This window comes from Myiozetetes cayanensis, unplaced genomic scaffold, assembly GCF_022539395.1.
Source record: "Myiozetetes cayanensis isolate MyiCay16 unplaced genomic scaffold, myiCay2020 scf28, whole genome shotgun sequence".
In the NCBI taxonomy this organism is placed as follows: domain Eukaryota; kingdom Metazoa; phylum Chordata; class Aves; order Passeriformes; family Tyrannidae; genus Myiozetetes; species Myiozetetes cayanensis.
In genome coordinates, this window is record NW_026087499.1 from 6,987,391 (window position 1) to 7,001,741 (window position 14,351).

Consider the following 14,351-nt stretch of genomic DNA (forward strand, 5'->3'; position numbering starts at 1 on the left):
GGCCGGGGCGGTGGCGGAGTCCCTATCGTTGGAGTTGTTTACAGCCCGTGCGATGCGGCCGTTGGGGACACGTTTAATGACAAACACGTTTAATGACAAATACGTTTAATGACAAACACGTTTAATGACGGACACGTTTAATGACAAACACGGAGCACAAGGAAGCATCCCCGGCCCTTCCCCTCACGGCCCCCCGCCCCGCACTGTCATGGCGGCGCCGCTGGGGCGGCGGGAAGGGGGGCAGGGCACGTGACCGAGGGCGACGCCGCTTCCGCCCGGCGCCAAGATGGCGGCGCCCTTTGTCTGGCCGGTGTCACGGTGAGGGCCGCGGGCCGCGGGCGAGGCCCCGCCGGGCCCGGCATGGCAGGTACGGCCGGGGGGGCCGCCGGGCCGGGGGGAGCGGGGTGTTGCAGCAGCTAGAGAGGGCTTTTGAGAGGGAGGGGTTGCTGCGGCCCGGCTCGCCGGTGTGCGGTTCGGGGTCACCCCGGTGCGCGGCCCGCGGGTGTTCGAGGGGAGGCTGCGGGGGGGTTCTGCTGCCGGGGCCTGCGGGACAGGGGGCTGCCGGCTGTGCTGAGGGGAATGACGGGCTGTCGCGATAGGAACGGGGCGCTGCCAGCTCTCGACAGGGGCACGGGGGGTCGGTGGGAGGAACGGGGGGCTCCGTGTTGTGGTGAGGGCAGCGGGGCTGGGGGCTCTCGGGAGGGGAGCGGGGCCTTCCTGGATGTCGGGAGGGGAATGAGGGGCTGTCGTGACAGGAATGGGGTTGTCATGACAGGAATGGGGCTGTCACGAGGACAGCAAGAGGGTCCTGCCCATCGTCAGGGAAACGGGGGCTTGTGGCTCCAGCCCCACCTCCCCAGGCTGTCCCTGCCCTCTGTGACCCCCCCCAGCCCTGGGGGCACCAAACCCCTGTCCCCACCCCCTGAGCACACCCAGAGACCCCCATGAGGGACAGGCAGTGGGGCTCAGACACATCCCCACCCCCCCCAGCTGTCACCCTCGCCCGAGGGACAGGGAAAACCTCCGGAAGAACAGGGATTCTGCCCTAGTGTGGCGTGTTTGGCGTGGGGACAGCCCACGCTGGCACCGTTTCCCGGACAAGCTGCATTTCCTCGGTGTCACTGCTGCATCAGAGGCTGCTCCCAGAATTCCAGCCCTCAGCCAGCATCCCAAGGGCAGTTTTTTTCGGCCCGGGGTGGGGGTTTCAGGGCAGAGCTCGAGCTCAGGTGATGTCTCAGCGTCCAGAGCTGCAGCAGAACATCCCTGTGCCTGAAATCCCAACAACCAAGGGATCCTTGGGATGTCTGTTCCCTATGGAGTGTCTCTGCTCATCCCCCTCCTTGTGTCTTTCTCGGTTTAGTTCCTTTCCACCCCATTTTTTCCCCCTGTTTGTGATTGTTTCCCCCTCCTCACAGCTCGCCCTCCACGAGCTCCACAGCCCTTCCCTATCCCACGATCCATATTATTACCCCCTCCTTGGCTGCTCTGCTCAGATCAGCTCCTAACCTGACTTTTTCCCGTGGAAAACCTTGCAGAATCTGTTCCTGGAAATGAGGACAGAGCCCTGTGGGCAGAGGCTGCGAGGGTCGGGGCCACGCCGTTCCCTGAGCTGACACACGAGGAGGGAGATGACGGTAGGCAGGAAATAAACCCCCTCTTCCCTTTCATCTCCCCAGGAATGGATGGCTGGGTGGTGAAAGGCAGTGTTTAAACCACAATTCTTTCCCAATTTTTCGAGGCTTTGGGGTTTTCAATAGGTTCATGTGGCAGGGATGGGGAGAGGTTGGTGTTGTTAATTAGGGAGAGCTTAACGGAGCTGGCGTGGGAAGCTCCCTGGGACTGCAGCTGCTGTATCTGTCTGTGTGTGGTGGGCGTGGGCGTGCTCATAATGAACTTTTCCATGATTAATTGGATAATGAGATGCTCAGCAGCCACATTGGGAGGGGAATCTGCTCCCAGGGGGTGCCCTGCCCTGAGTCGGTGACTTTGCACCTCAGCGCCTTCGACACACGAGGTTTGGGGGTTAACACAGACATTTTCACCCCGTTTTTCCCAGGATGGCTGCGTAGAGACTGACCTGGACACCTGGACAGGGGGAATCTCTGGAGCAGAGACACAGCCCTGTGGCCCTGGGTGCTCTGCACAGCTCCGGGGTGAGCCCGTCCAGCCCGGGGGTTGGGGCCTGGGGTTTGGGGTGCTTAAAGCTTGGGGGTGTCAGTGGCTAAAGGGGATCCTGGCTGCTGGGGGAGGCTGACACAGCTCACCCAAACCTGCCTGCTGCGCTCCTGAGGAAGCTGGAACGGGAGGCTGTGGAGGGACCACGGGAAGTACAGGAAGCGTTTTGGGAGGAGTCAGATATTCTGGGTTTTTACTTCCTTCTCAAAGCTGGGAAGCGAAGCTGAGGCGAGCCCAGTCCTGGAACGTTCAAAATCATCATTCAGACGTGAAGTGCCTCCCAAAAATTCCCAAAAATAGGCTTTTAGTGCCTCAGACCATCGTGATTCCTCGGGTCCCGCTGCGCAGAGCTCTCCGAGCACGGAATGCATTGTTTATCCTGCTGGGAAAATCCTCCTCCTTCTCTCCAGAGCTTTGCAAACCATAGATGGCCATACTATGTGGTGGTATTTGGATGAGTATTTTCATCCAAAGTGCTGATTTTCCTGCCTCCCAGGGGAGTGTTTTGGGACAGGCTGGGGAGTTTGGTTAACAAGGACCCCGTGGTTTGGGGAGAAAGTTGTGCAACGAGTTCACTGCAACAACAAGCAGGAGTGGAAATTCCTCTCTCCATGTGTGATCTGATGCTGTTGGAGATGTCCTGGCTTTTCAGCCATGCTGGGAATGCCCTTGGAAGCTGAACCAATCCTTGGGTGGAAGATCCTTCCCTCAGTGTGTTGCTGGCACCTGCAGCTGACAGGAGGAGGCTCCCTCTGACTGTGCTGCTCATGCTCCCACTGATCCAGGGGAAGGGACAGGAACTGGAAGTGCCTGTTTTTGTGGATGCAAACCTTTTCCCAACTGGAGAATTCCCACTTAAGAGCTGGTGTAGTGGAAAAACAACTGGCACGGGCTGGAAGCTTTCAGAGACACTCGAAGCATTGACTCCAGGAGTGCTTCCCAGCCATAACCTTCCTGCTTCAGCATGCAGGGCTTTGGGGCCCTGCTGCTGGAACAATAACTGGGCAGTCCCTGCTTCCTTTCTCCTCCCTCCTTGCCCAGTCCCTTGAAACAATCCCTCTGGCACAGGAATCACTGCTGGAAGACAAAGCCAAGTGGAAACCCTTCATTCACGTTCCACCCTGCGGGAGCAGCCCCGGAGAGAGCCCGATGTGCTTTGCTGACAGGGACCTGCTGGAAAATGGGGCTTTCATGGTGTTTCCAGGAGTTTTCGGCATTCCCAAGCCAAAGCCGTGCTCTGGGCAGGGAGAACTCCCTCCAGGCACACAATAAAAATAAAAAACTCCTCAGTATCACGACATGAGCGGGAGCTGGAAGGGTTGGATGAACACTCCTCAGCCTCTGCCCTCAGCAGGGGCGGTGACACCCACGGGACGATGGCACTTGTGTTTGTAGAGGTGGCAGGGTTGGACCAGCTGAAAAGCAGTAAATCTAAAAATCATGCTGGCTGTTCCATGAGCTCCTTCCAGCCACGTGCTGGTGTTAGGGCTGTTCTAGGAGAGGATTTGGGGTTGGATTTAGTGGGGGGCGAGCTGAAATTCACCTTTTTGGGCCGCGTTTTGTAACCAACAGGGCGATCACGTGGTGCTTGGTGTCCTTCGGAGGCGGCGCGGGGGTCTCGGCACCCACCTGAGCCCCATTTCCCTGCCCACAGCCATGGATTTCCCTCAGCACAGCAAACAGGTGCTGGAGCAGCTGAACCAGCAGCGGCAGCTGGGCCTGCTCTGCGACTGCACCTTCGTGGTGGACGGCATCGACTTCAAGGCCCACAAGGCCGTGCTGGCCGCCTGCAGCGAGTACTTCAGGATGCTCTTCGTGGACCAGAAGGACGTGGTGCACCTGGACATCAGCAACGCCGCAGGTGCGCCGGGAGTTCCCATCCGGAGTCCCGTAAAGACTCCTCACCTCGCCGTTCCGGGCGCTCTGGGGGCCAGAGCTCAGTTCTGGCTGTGTCGCCTCCCCCGCAGGCCTGGGCCAGGTTCTGGAGTTCATGTACACGGCTAAGCTGAGCCTCAGCCCCGACAATGTGGAGGATGTGCTGGCCGTGGCGGGTTTCCTGCAGATGCAGGAGGTTGTCAGCGCTTGCAACGCTCTCAAATCCCTCTCCGTGCCCCCAGAAGATCCCCCTGCAAGCCAACAGTCCCCTGGGATTGGTATGTACCTTCCTGCTGCCCCTCATCCAGGGACACCCAGGATTTATCCACCTGTGCTTCATCCAGCCCCAAATTTATCCAGTCTGAATGAATCCGTTCCTGCTCGCTGACCGCCATCCAGACCCACATCCCGGGTGTGTCCGGTGTGCCTGGGTGGGGTTTGATCCCCTCGTGCAGCACCAGCAGTTGAAGAATTGCTGCTTCTGTGAGTTTGTGGGATTTGGGAATCGGCAGAAGCTGGATAGCTTTGCTTCTTCCCTCGCAGGAGCAGACAAGGCTGTGCCCGATGACAAGACCTCAGTGGCAGAAGCGCTGGGGGACCTCGACAAAGTCCAAGCAGCTCCTCCTGATGCCGAGGGGAAGGAGGAGAAGCCGACGACTGTGGCACAGCCCGAGGTGCCAGCGGAGCAGCCGCCTGACTGGGAAGGTGAGTCAGCAAGGGATGGCATCCCAAATCCCACTGTCACCCCTGGCAGACCCCGTCCTGACACCTGTGTTTGTAGGGACAGAATCCGCCATCCAGGAGGGTCCCAAGGCCGAAATTCCCGGCCTCCCGCAGCCGTCGGAGAGTGTGGTGGGCAGTGGAAGCCCCACGGCGAGGGATGGCACTGGAACAGGAGGTGTGTTGGTGAGCAGGGCTGGGACAAATCCCTAATTTCCCTTGGAATTATTTGTGCTAGTGTAGGTTTTGCCATGCACACGCTGCATGGCGCAGAGCTCCTGGGAGCAGCTTTCATGGAGCACAGTGAGGAGAGTTGGGAAAAAGCTCCTCTGTCTGCACAGGCTTTTGGAATTTAGGGCTAATCCCTTCCAAATCCAAAGTATTCCAGGCAAAGGAGGCAATGGATAAGCTTTCAAGTCCCTTCCAACCCAAATCTCTTTGATTTCCATGAGGTTCAATCCCAATCTCCTGAAGTTGGGAAATACAGGTGGGGTTTGTGTCTCTGCTGCTCCTCCCAACCTTCAGCATCCCCGTTTTCTACCTTCCTGCAGAGATGAAGCTGGAAAGGAAGGAGGAGGAGGGGGAGGTGATGGTGGAGGAGGAGGACGAGGCTAAAATCCCCGAGGAAGAGCCGCCCCAGGTGGAAAACGGAGAGACCGCCGAGGATAACGAGTCGGGGAGCACGGATTCCGGGCAGGAAAACTCTGGAGAGCCCCGGCTGCTGCGCTCTGGGACCTACAGCGACCGCACCGAGTCCAAGGCCTACGGCTCCGTCACACACAAGTGCGAGGTGAGGCCGGCACGGCTCCGGGCGGCACCGCGAGCGCGGGGACACCGCGGTGACAGTGCCCGTCTGCCCCTGCCAGGACTGCGGGAAGGAGTTCACCCACACCGGCAACTTCAAGCGGCACATCCGGATCCACACCGGGGAGAAGCCCTTCTCCTGCAGGGAGTGCAGCAAGGCCTTCTCCGACCCAGCCGCCTGCAAGGCCCACGAGAAGACACACAGGTACAGGGAGGAGGGCGCCTGGAAAACGTGGGATCCTTCAGAAAGGCGTGGCTGCGTTGGGGTGTCCAGGAGCAGAGTTGTCCTTCTGCCCCGGTGCTTCCCTTTTGTGGTGGTTTGTGGACTTCCCATCCCCGGTTGGTTCAAGGTTGGATGGGGTTTGGAGCAGCATGGTCTAGTGGAGGGTTTGGTCTGGTGGGAACAACCTGGTCTAGATGAGGGTTTGGTTTAGTGGGAACAACCTGGTCTAGTAGAACAAGGATGAGCTTTTAAGGTCCCCCCAGCCCGCTGAAGCCCTACGGCTGCGAGGAGTGCGGGAAGAGCTACCGGCTCATCAGCCTCCTGAACCTGCACAAGAAGCGGCACACGGGGGAGGCCAAGTACCGCTGCGAGGACTGCGGGAAGCTCTTCACCACCTCGGGCAACCTCAAGAGGCACCAGCTGGTCCACAGCGGGGAGAAACCCTACCAGTGCGACTACTGCGGGCGCTCCTTCTCCGACCCCACCTCCAAGATGCGGCACCTGGAGACCCACGACACCGACAAGGAGCACAAGTGTCCCCACTGCGACAAGAAGTTCAACCAGGTGTGCTGGGGGCAGGGGGAAAGAGAGGGGTCTGTCCCAGAACTGTCATGAAATGGTGTTTATCCATGGGGTGCAGTTTGGGGGGCCCAGGAGTCCTTTCACAAGGGAAGCTTATCCATGGGGTGCAGCTGGGGGATCCTGGAGCTGTCCTGAAGGGGTGGTTTATGTATGGGGTGCAGTTGGGAGGTCCCAGAGGCCACCCCAAAAGGGATCCATGGGGACTGGGATCGCTCCAGAGGCTGGTGATGTGATTTGGGGCTCTCTGCATCCTGTTCTCTGTCCTCAGGTGGGGAATTTGAAGGCTCACCTGAAGATCCACATCGCAGATGGACCCCTGAAGTGTCGGGAATGTGGGAAGCAGTTCACCACGTCAGGTAGCACGGGGATGGGGTTTGGGTGGTCTGGAGGGGACAGGGAGTGCTCTGGGGGAGGATCAGAGCCCGAGGAAGGATTTCATCCCAGGTTTAAACCTCTCCCTGTGGCTGTGCTGTGTGAATTCCTGCTGTTCCCCATGGGGTCCCTGGGAAGGAGCTTTTGATCCAGACTTCAGGGTTGGGGATGCCCCCTTCCATCTCTCAATCCGCTGCAGAGCCAGAGGGTTGGGATGATCCCAGTGGACTCTCCTGATCCCCTCAAACACTGGGTGCTTGTCCTGGCTGTCCCCACTGCCACGATCCTGTGCAGCCACTTCCTTCGATCCCTAAACAGCAACAACCTTTCCCGAGGAGTGCTGGGAAGGGGGAAAGAGGGTGGGAGGGTCCTGGGTCCTGCAACTGAACCCACCCCGCTCGCAGGGAACCTGAAGCGCCACCTGCGGATCCACAGCGGGGAGAAGCCCTACGTGTGCGTGCACTGCCAGCGCCAGTTCGCCGACCCCGGCGCGCTGCAGCGCCACGTCCGCATCCACACCGGTACCGCTCCCCGGACACCCCGACACCCCTCCTTCCCTGCCCTCCCGGACTGTCCTTCCCTCACGCTCCCCACACACCTCTGCCCTGGCCGTTCTCCCCAGGAGAGAAGCCGTGCCAGTGCTTGATCTGCGGGAAGGCCTTCACGCAGGCCAGCTCCCTGATCGCCCACGTGCGCCAGCACACCGGGGAGAAGCCCTACGTGTGCGAGCGCTGTGGGAAGAGGTGAGGACCCCCCTCAATCCCACCTTGGGATTGCCAGGATGGGCACGCCTGCCCTCGCCCTCCACGCCTGGGAGGGTGGTTGGAGGTGCCAGGGGTTGGTGTGACCGGGGGTCGCTCCCAAAGGTTCGTCCAGTCGAGCCAACTGGCCAACCACATCCGTCACCACGACAACATCCGGCCCCACAAGTGCACCGTCTGCAACAAGGCCTTCGTCAACGTGGGCGACCTCTCCAAGCACATCATCATCCACACCGGTGGGTCCCGCTGGAACAGCCTGGCTGCGCCTCCCGGAACCCCAAACCACCCCAGGTCACCCCCTAATCCCCCTCTGCCCCCAGGGGAGAAGCCGTTCCTGTGTGACAAGTGCGGCCGGGGCTTCAACCGGGTGGACAACCTGCGCTCCCACGTGAAGACGGTGCACCAGGGCAAGGCCGGCATCAAAATCCTGGAGCCCGAGGAAGGCGACGAGGTCAACATCGTCACCGTGGCATCCGATGACATGGTGACATTGGCCACCGAGGCTCTGGCTGCCACCGCCGTCACGCAGCTCACGGGTGAGCTGGGTGGCCCACGGGGGTCCCCAAATGGGGGTTTATCCATGGGGAGCAGTTGGGGGTCCTCAGAGCCATCCCAGAAGGGAAACTTATCCATGGGGTGCAGCTGGGGGGTCCTGGAGCTGTCCCAAAACAGAGGTTCATTTAGGGGGGTGCAGCTTGGGAGTCCCAGGAGCCACCCTAAAAGGGAAATATATCCATGGAGAGCAGCTTGGGGGTCCCAGAACTGTCCCAGAAGGGAGGTGGATCCACAAGGGGCAGCTTGGGGTTCCAAGAGACACCCCAAAAGGGAGAATTTTTTCCATTAGGGGCAGTTTAGGGGTCCTTGAAGCCCTTCCACAGGGAAAACTTACCCACTGGGAGCAGCTTGGGCATCCTGGGGCTGCTCTGGAAAGAGGTTTATCCCTGGGGTGCACTTGGGGGTCTTGGAGCTCTCCTAAAAGGCGGGTTTATCCACGGGGTGCGTCTTGGACGAGGTTTATCCAAGGGCCCAACGTCCCGAGGCTGGGAAGGCACATCCCACGGGAGCCCTTCCCAAGGAGCAGCCCCGGGGAGGGGGGTCCTGGCCAGGCGGGACCCCTGAGCCTGGACCCCTCGTCCTGCAGTGGTGCCCGTGGCGGCCGCGGTGACGGCGGATGAGACAGAGGCACTCAAGGCCGAGATCACCAAGGCGGTGAAGCAGGTGCAGGAGGCAGGTGAGCCTGGGAATAGCTGGGAATGGGAAAACTGGGAATGGGAACACTAGAAATGGGGACAGCGGGAATGGGACACTGAGAATGGGACACTGAGAATGGGACAGCGGGAAGGGGACAGCGGGAATGCTCCCACTCCCCTCTCTAATTGTAATTCCTCCATAAACTATAATTATTTAAAATAAAATATTAAAAAAATTGATATTAAAAATTAAAATATAAAATAAAAATATAAAAATAAAATATAAAATGTATTATATAAAACCCCTATAAATAAAACATTAAAATGATATATACATAGAAAATATTTCAGTAAAAATAAAAAATAAAATATTATATAAATAAACCAAAAAATATATAAAAGTGCATATAAAATATATGTAAAATACATATGAACATATATAAATAAAATATATAATATATATTAAATAGATATAAATAAAATATATAATATAAAAATTACATATAAAATATATATTACATATAAATAAAATATATCAAAATACATATAGAATATATATAAAATATAAAATAAATTATGTCAACATAGATATAAATAAAATATATAACCTAAAATGTATAGATATAAATAAAATATATCTATGTAATATGTATTAACTTAGAGATAAAATATAAAATATATTTAATATATAAAATTATATATATGAAATGCATATGTAAAATAGATATAATAATCTATATAATACATGCATAAAATGTATATAAAATATAAATACAATTTATATTAAAATGATTAAAATATAGGTTAAAGCTAAATTATAATTATAAAATTATATAATATAAAGTTTATATTACAGTATGGAATTTATATTACAAAATATTAATATAATATTGAATTAATTAGTAATATTAATAATAATTAGCAGAAAAGGTGGAATTAAAGGAAAAGCAGCAAATAAGGAAGAACATCTGGAAGTTCATTATAAAGGGCAGGTGCCGTGCGTTGTCTCAGTCGCTGCGGTCAGAGCAGGGCAGACCCCGCGGGGTCCCCGGGATCCTGTACGGGTGGGTCATTGTGTGTGTGTGTGTGTGTGTGTGTGTCCCACAGACCCCCCCCACGCAGATCCTGTACGGGTGGGTCATTGTGTGTGTCCCACAGACCCCACCACGCAGATCCTGTACGGGTTGGTGTGTTGTGTGTGTGTCCCACAGACCCCACCACGCAGATCCTGTACGGGTTGGTGTGTTGTGTGTGTGTCCCACAGACCCCACCACGCAGATCCTGTACGGGTTGGTGTGTTGTGTGTGTGTCCCACAGACCCCCCCCACGCAGATCCTGTACGGGTGGGTCATTGTGTGTGTCCCACAGACCCCACCACGCAGATCCTGTACGGGTTGGTGTGTTGTGTGTGTGTCCCGCAACCCCCCCACGCAGATCCCGTACGGGTGGGTCATTGTGTGTGTCCCACAGACCCCCCCACGCAGATCCTGTACGGGTGGGTCACTGTGTGTGTGTCCCACAGACCCCCCCACGCAGATCCTGTACGGGTGGGTCACTGTGTGTGTGTGTGTGTCCCACAGACCCCACCACGCAGATCCTGTAGGGGTGGGTCACTGTGTGTGTGTGTGTGTGTCCCACAGACCCCACCACGCAGATCCTGTACGCCTGCGACTCGTGCGGGGACAAGTTCTCGGACGCCAGCAGCCTGGCGCAGCACGTGCGCATCCACACCGCGCAGGCGCTCGTCATGTTCCAGGCCGACGCCGACTTCTACCAGCCCTACGGCTCCTCCTGGCCCCCCGAGCAGGTCCTGCCCGCCGGGGAGCTGCTGTTCCGCCCCCGGGACGGGCCCCCCGAGCCGCCCCCCGCGCCCCCCGCCGAGGAGCAGCCGCCCCCCGAGTGACCCCCGGCTTTATTTAAGGCACAGCCCGGCCGCGCTGTGCAGACGGGATTGCTGGAAGGACAGAGATGGAATAAATGGCAGTATTTTCTAACGCTGATGGTCGGGGAAGGGCACCCCCCTCTCCCAGGTGATGTTTTGGGGGTCTGGCGGAGCTGGAGCCCCGGGGGGGATGGAATCCATCTCATCACTGACGGGCAGTTCACAGAAAATGGGGGTAAACGGGATGGTAACGGTAAAAGGTGGTCTAGGGGGGATTCTGGGGTAAAGCCCAGGGTGACCCTCCCCCTGCTGCCCCCTCAGGGAGGGGGAGGAACAGGGGAGAGTTTGTTTTGGGGTAAATAATGGACAGAAACTGTCCATGACAGAAACTGCTGCTGGATGGAAGTGGGAGGGGAGACTCTCCTGCCTCACAGGGCTCTGAGGACTCAGGCAGGGACACACCCCAAGGACCCCCAGCTGGGAATGGGGGTAGGGGGCTGTGTGTCCATCCATGTCTGTCCCTGTCACCCACCTTGGTTTGGGGGGTCTGGGGGCTGCACCTCCCCCACCACGGGGGGCTGGGCTGAGGGAGGGGGCTCTGGGGGGAAGGGGCAGGAACCCTGGAATGTGTCCAGCTGGACGTGCAGCCCCTGCTCTGCCCTCCCAGACCCTCCCAGCTCCACAGGGGGCTGAGGGACAGGGAACAACTCACACAGACACACAGATACACGGACAGGGGTGTGTCCAGCTGGCACTGGGGGAGAGTGGACAGACAGGTGGACACGAGGTGGCTGCAGGTCCAGCTGGACACACAGACACATCCATGGGTGGGTGGAGGGTTGGACAGTGACATGGACACTGCTGGGCACGCAGTTCCACATCCAGCTGGACACCTGGACACGTGTCCATCCCTGTGCCCACCTGTACAACCGTCTGTGTCCGTCTGTCCTCATCCCCCCTCCTCAGCCTGGGGCCCTGCAGGGGTTGGAGGATCCAGGGACAGGCTGGACACACGGACAGGTCTGTGGACAGGGACACGTTCAGCTGGGAATGGGGAGGGTGGCCCTGAGTGGATGGATGGATGGACATGGACACATGGACAGTGGGACACACAGACACTTGGACGTGCAGTCAGATGGACAGACAGACAGACACCTGCCCAGCTGGACACTCCTCCACCCACAGATATAAATGCCCAAAACAAAAAACCACTTTTTTTGCCCCAAAGACTCCTCTGGAAAATCAGCAATTTCACACCCCTGTCCCACCCCCCTCACACCCACCACCCCTTTCCCCGTCTGTGTGTCTGTCCCTGCATCAGTCTCTCCCAGCTTGGGGTGCTGGAGGTGCCCAGGGCTCTCCTGGCTCCAGACAGACGGACGGACACACGGACAGTGCTGGGGCTGTGAAGGGCCTGACCCTGCCCAGGGGCGTGGGGAGTGTCTGGCTGGGTGGGTGCCTGTCCGTCTGTCCAGCTGCACATCCCAGTGTCCAATGGATGCACACGTGTCCAGCTGTCTGTGCAACTGTCCGTGTGTCCAACCGCACATCCAGTCATCCACACAGCTGTCCGTGAGTCCAGCTGGGTGTCCAACTGTCCGTGTGTCGGGATGTCCTGACACTGACTGTCCATCCAGGGCACTGTCCATGTGTCTGTCTGGACATGCAGCCATCCGTGAGTCCAGCTGGCTGTGCTCCTGTCCGTGTGTCCATCCCAGCAGGGCACTGGGGCACAGAGCAGGGGCTGCACGTTCAGCTGGACACACGGACAGTCGGACAGAGGGACACATGGATGGCTGGACATGCAGACACATGGACAGGGCACGTCCAGCTGGACACCTGGACAATGTCATTCACAGCCAACCAGACAGACAGACCATTGTACAGACACACGGACAGGGCAGGTCCAGCTGGACAGACAGTTGTGCATCTGGCTGGACACACGGACAGCTGGACGTGCAGACAGACAGACACCTGCCCAGCTGGACACTCCCCTTCTCCACCCGTGGACATAAATGCTCCAAAAATGCACTTTTTTTGCCCCAAAGGCCCCTCTCAAAACCCAAAGATTTCACACCCCCGCCCCGCCCCCCTCGGGACTGTGTCGGTCTGTCTGTGCCCTGTCCGTGTGTCTGGAGCTGGGGTTGCCATAGGGACAGACGGACTGACAGACACAGCTGTGGGCTGGGGATGTGAAGTTGCTGATTTTCCAGAGGGGCCTTTTGGGGCAAAAAGTGAATTTTTGATGCATTTATGCCCACGGGTGGAGGAGGGGAGTGTCCAGCTGGGCAGGTGTCTGTCTGTCTGTCCAGCTGTTGGTGTGTCCGGCTGGATGTCCATCTGTTCTGCTGTCTGTACACCTGTCCGTGTGTCTGTCTGGGTGCTCACCTGTCTGCCTGTCCCTCTGCAGCACAACCATCCCCATTTATAACTGAACCCTGTCCATCTGTCCAGCTCCATGTCCGACCATCCACACAGCCCTCTGTGCCCCATCAGCTGTCCGTGTGTCCATCTGTCCGTGCACCCATCCATCCCCCGGCTGCACAGGCACTGTCCATGTGTCCTGCTGTCTGTCCATCTGTCTGTGCATCCACCCACACACCTGTGTCTGACAGGACGTGTGACTATCCACGTGGCCAGCGGACAGACACCTGTCCGTGTGTCCAGCTGGACGTACAACTGCGTGCTGGGATGGCCAGGACAGTGTCTGTACATCCAGGTGGCCTGTCCATGTGTCCATCTGTCTGGACATGCAGCCACCTGTGTCCCCAGCTGGACATGTCTACGTGTCCGGCAGCTGAACACGAGGACGGTCACGTGTCCAGCTGGACAGATGGACATTTGTGCATCCAGCTGGACAGACAGACACCCTCCCACATGGACATCCCTCCATCCATCCGTGCCCCATCCGTGTCTCCAGCTGGACCTGCACCCACCCATCTTTCCCACAGAACACAACTGTCTGTCCAGCTCAATGTGCAACTGTCCGTGTGTCTGTCTGTGCATCTGTCCATGTGTCCACATGGCTGTCCATCCATCCACCCACCCACCCACCATCCGTCCATCTGGCCATGTCCCAGTGCTCTGGGGGGGAAGGGACTGGGTGCAGCTGGATGGTCAGTCCAGGCCCAGCCGGACAGACGGACACTGCAGGGACACCCGGACGGTCACACACCCAGCCAGGCACACGGACTGGTGCCCCCCCCCACCTCTGGAAAACCCCCCAAAATGCCCTTTTTGCCCCAAAGGTCCCACTCCAAAACCAGCAGGGTCGGGCCCTTTCCCCCTGCCCCGATAATCCATGTCCATCTGTCCATGCCCCATCTCTGTGTCCGTGTGTCCATCTGTCCATCCCACCACAATCCCACCTCTCTGCAGCAAGGCAGGAGGTCCAAGGCCCCATCCTGACACCCCCAGCAGGACATGGGGGTCCCTGAGGTGTTCCTTGAGGGCTCCAACACCCACCTCTGTCCTGGGGCACCAGCAGCACCTTTTCATCCTGTTTTTACCCCAAAACAGGCTCTGTTCTGCCTCCCACCCCCCTGCCACGGGCCTGCAGCTGCAGGGTGAGGATCTCCCCTGGCTTTTGGGCTCCACACCCCAAATCCTCTCCTGAATCTCCTTTTTTACCATGTCTGATTTTAACCCATCTGCACCAGCAGTGATTCACTGAGGGGTGGGAAGGGTTTGGGGCAGGATTTTGGGTGGGAAAGGAGTGAAAAACATCAAGTTTGACTCTTAGTTTTGAAAGGGTGATGAATTATCAG

General features: G+C 57.5%; 1 protein-coding gene across 2 annotated transcripts; it reads left to right on the forward strand.

The window, feature by feature from the left end:
• Positions 1-262: 262 nt before the first annotated feature.
• ZBTB17 (zinc finger and BTB domain containing 17) lies at positions 263-10,702 on the forward strand. 2 transcript variants are annotated; one of them, XM_050322714.1, is made up of 17 exons: positions 263-367; positions 1,536-1,634; positions 2,057-2,153; positions 3,748-4,036; positions 4,143-4,328; positions 4,594-4,755; positions 4,832-4,948; positions 5,322-5,560; positions 5,637-5,779; positions 6,061-6,361; positions 6,648-6,735; positions 7,156-7,272; positions 7,374-7,494; positions 7,618-7,748; positions 7,833-8,048; positions 8,654-8,743; positions 10,343-10,702. In XM_050322714.1, the coding sequence occupies exons 4-17, from the start codon at positions 3,832-3,834 to the stop codon at positions 10,603-10,605; spliced, it is 2,379 nt and encodes a 792-aa protein (XP_050178671.1). In that variant the 5' UTR covers positions 263-367; positions 1,536-1,634; positions 2,057-2,153; positions 3,748-3,831; the 3' UTR covers positions 10,606-10,702. The 2 variants fall into 2 exon arrangements, with proteins under 2 accessions (XP_050178671.1, XP_050178670.1); XM_050322713.1 differs by having other exon boundaries at positions 3,830-4,036.
• The last annotated feature ends 3,649 nt before the right edge of the window (positions 10,703-14,351 follow it).

Bases quoted from the DNA above. Each gene is read 5' to 3' on its own strand.
- ZBTB17 (XM_050322713.1), top strand. The intron at 4,329-4,593 runs GTATGTACCTTC...CTTCCCTCGCAG, and splicing joins CCAACAGTCCCCTGGGATTG to GAGCAGACAAGGCTGTGCCC. The intron at 7,495-7,617 runs GTGAGGACCCCC...TCGCTCCCAAAG, and splicing joins TGCGAGCGCTGTGGGAAGAG to GTTCGTCCAGTCGAGCCAAC.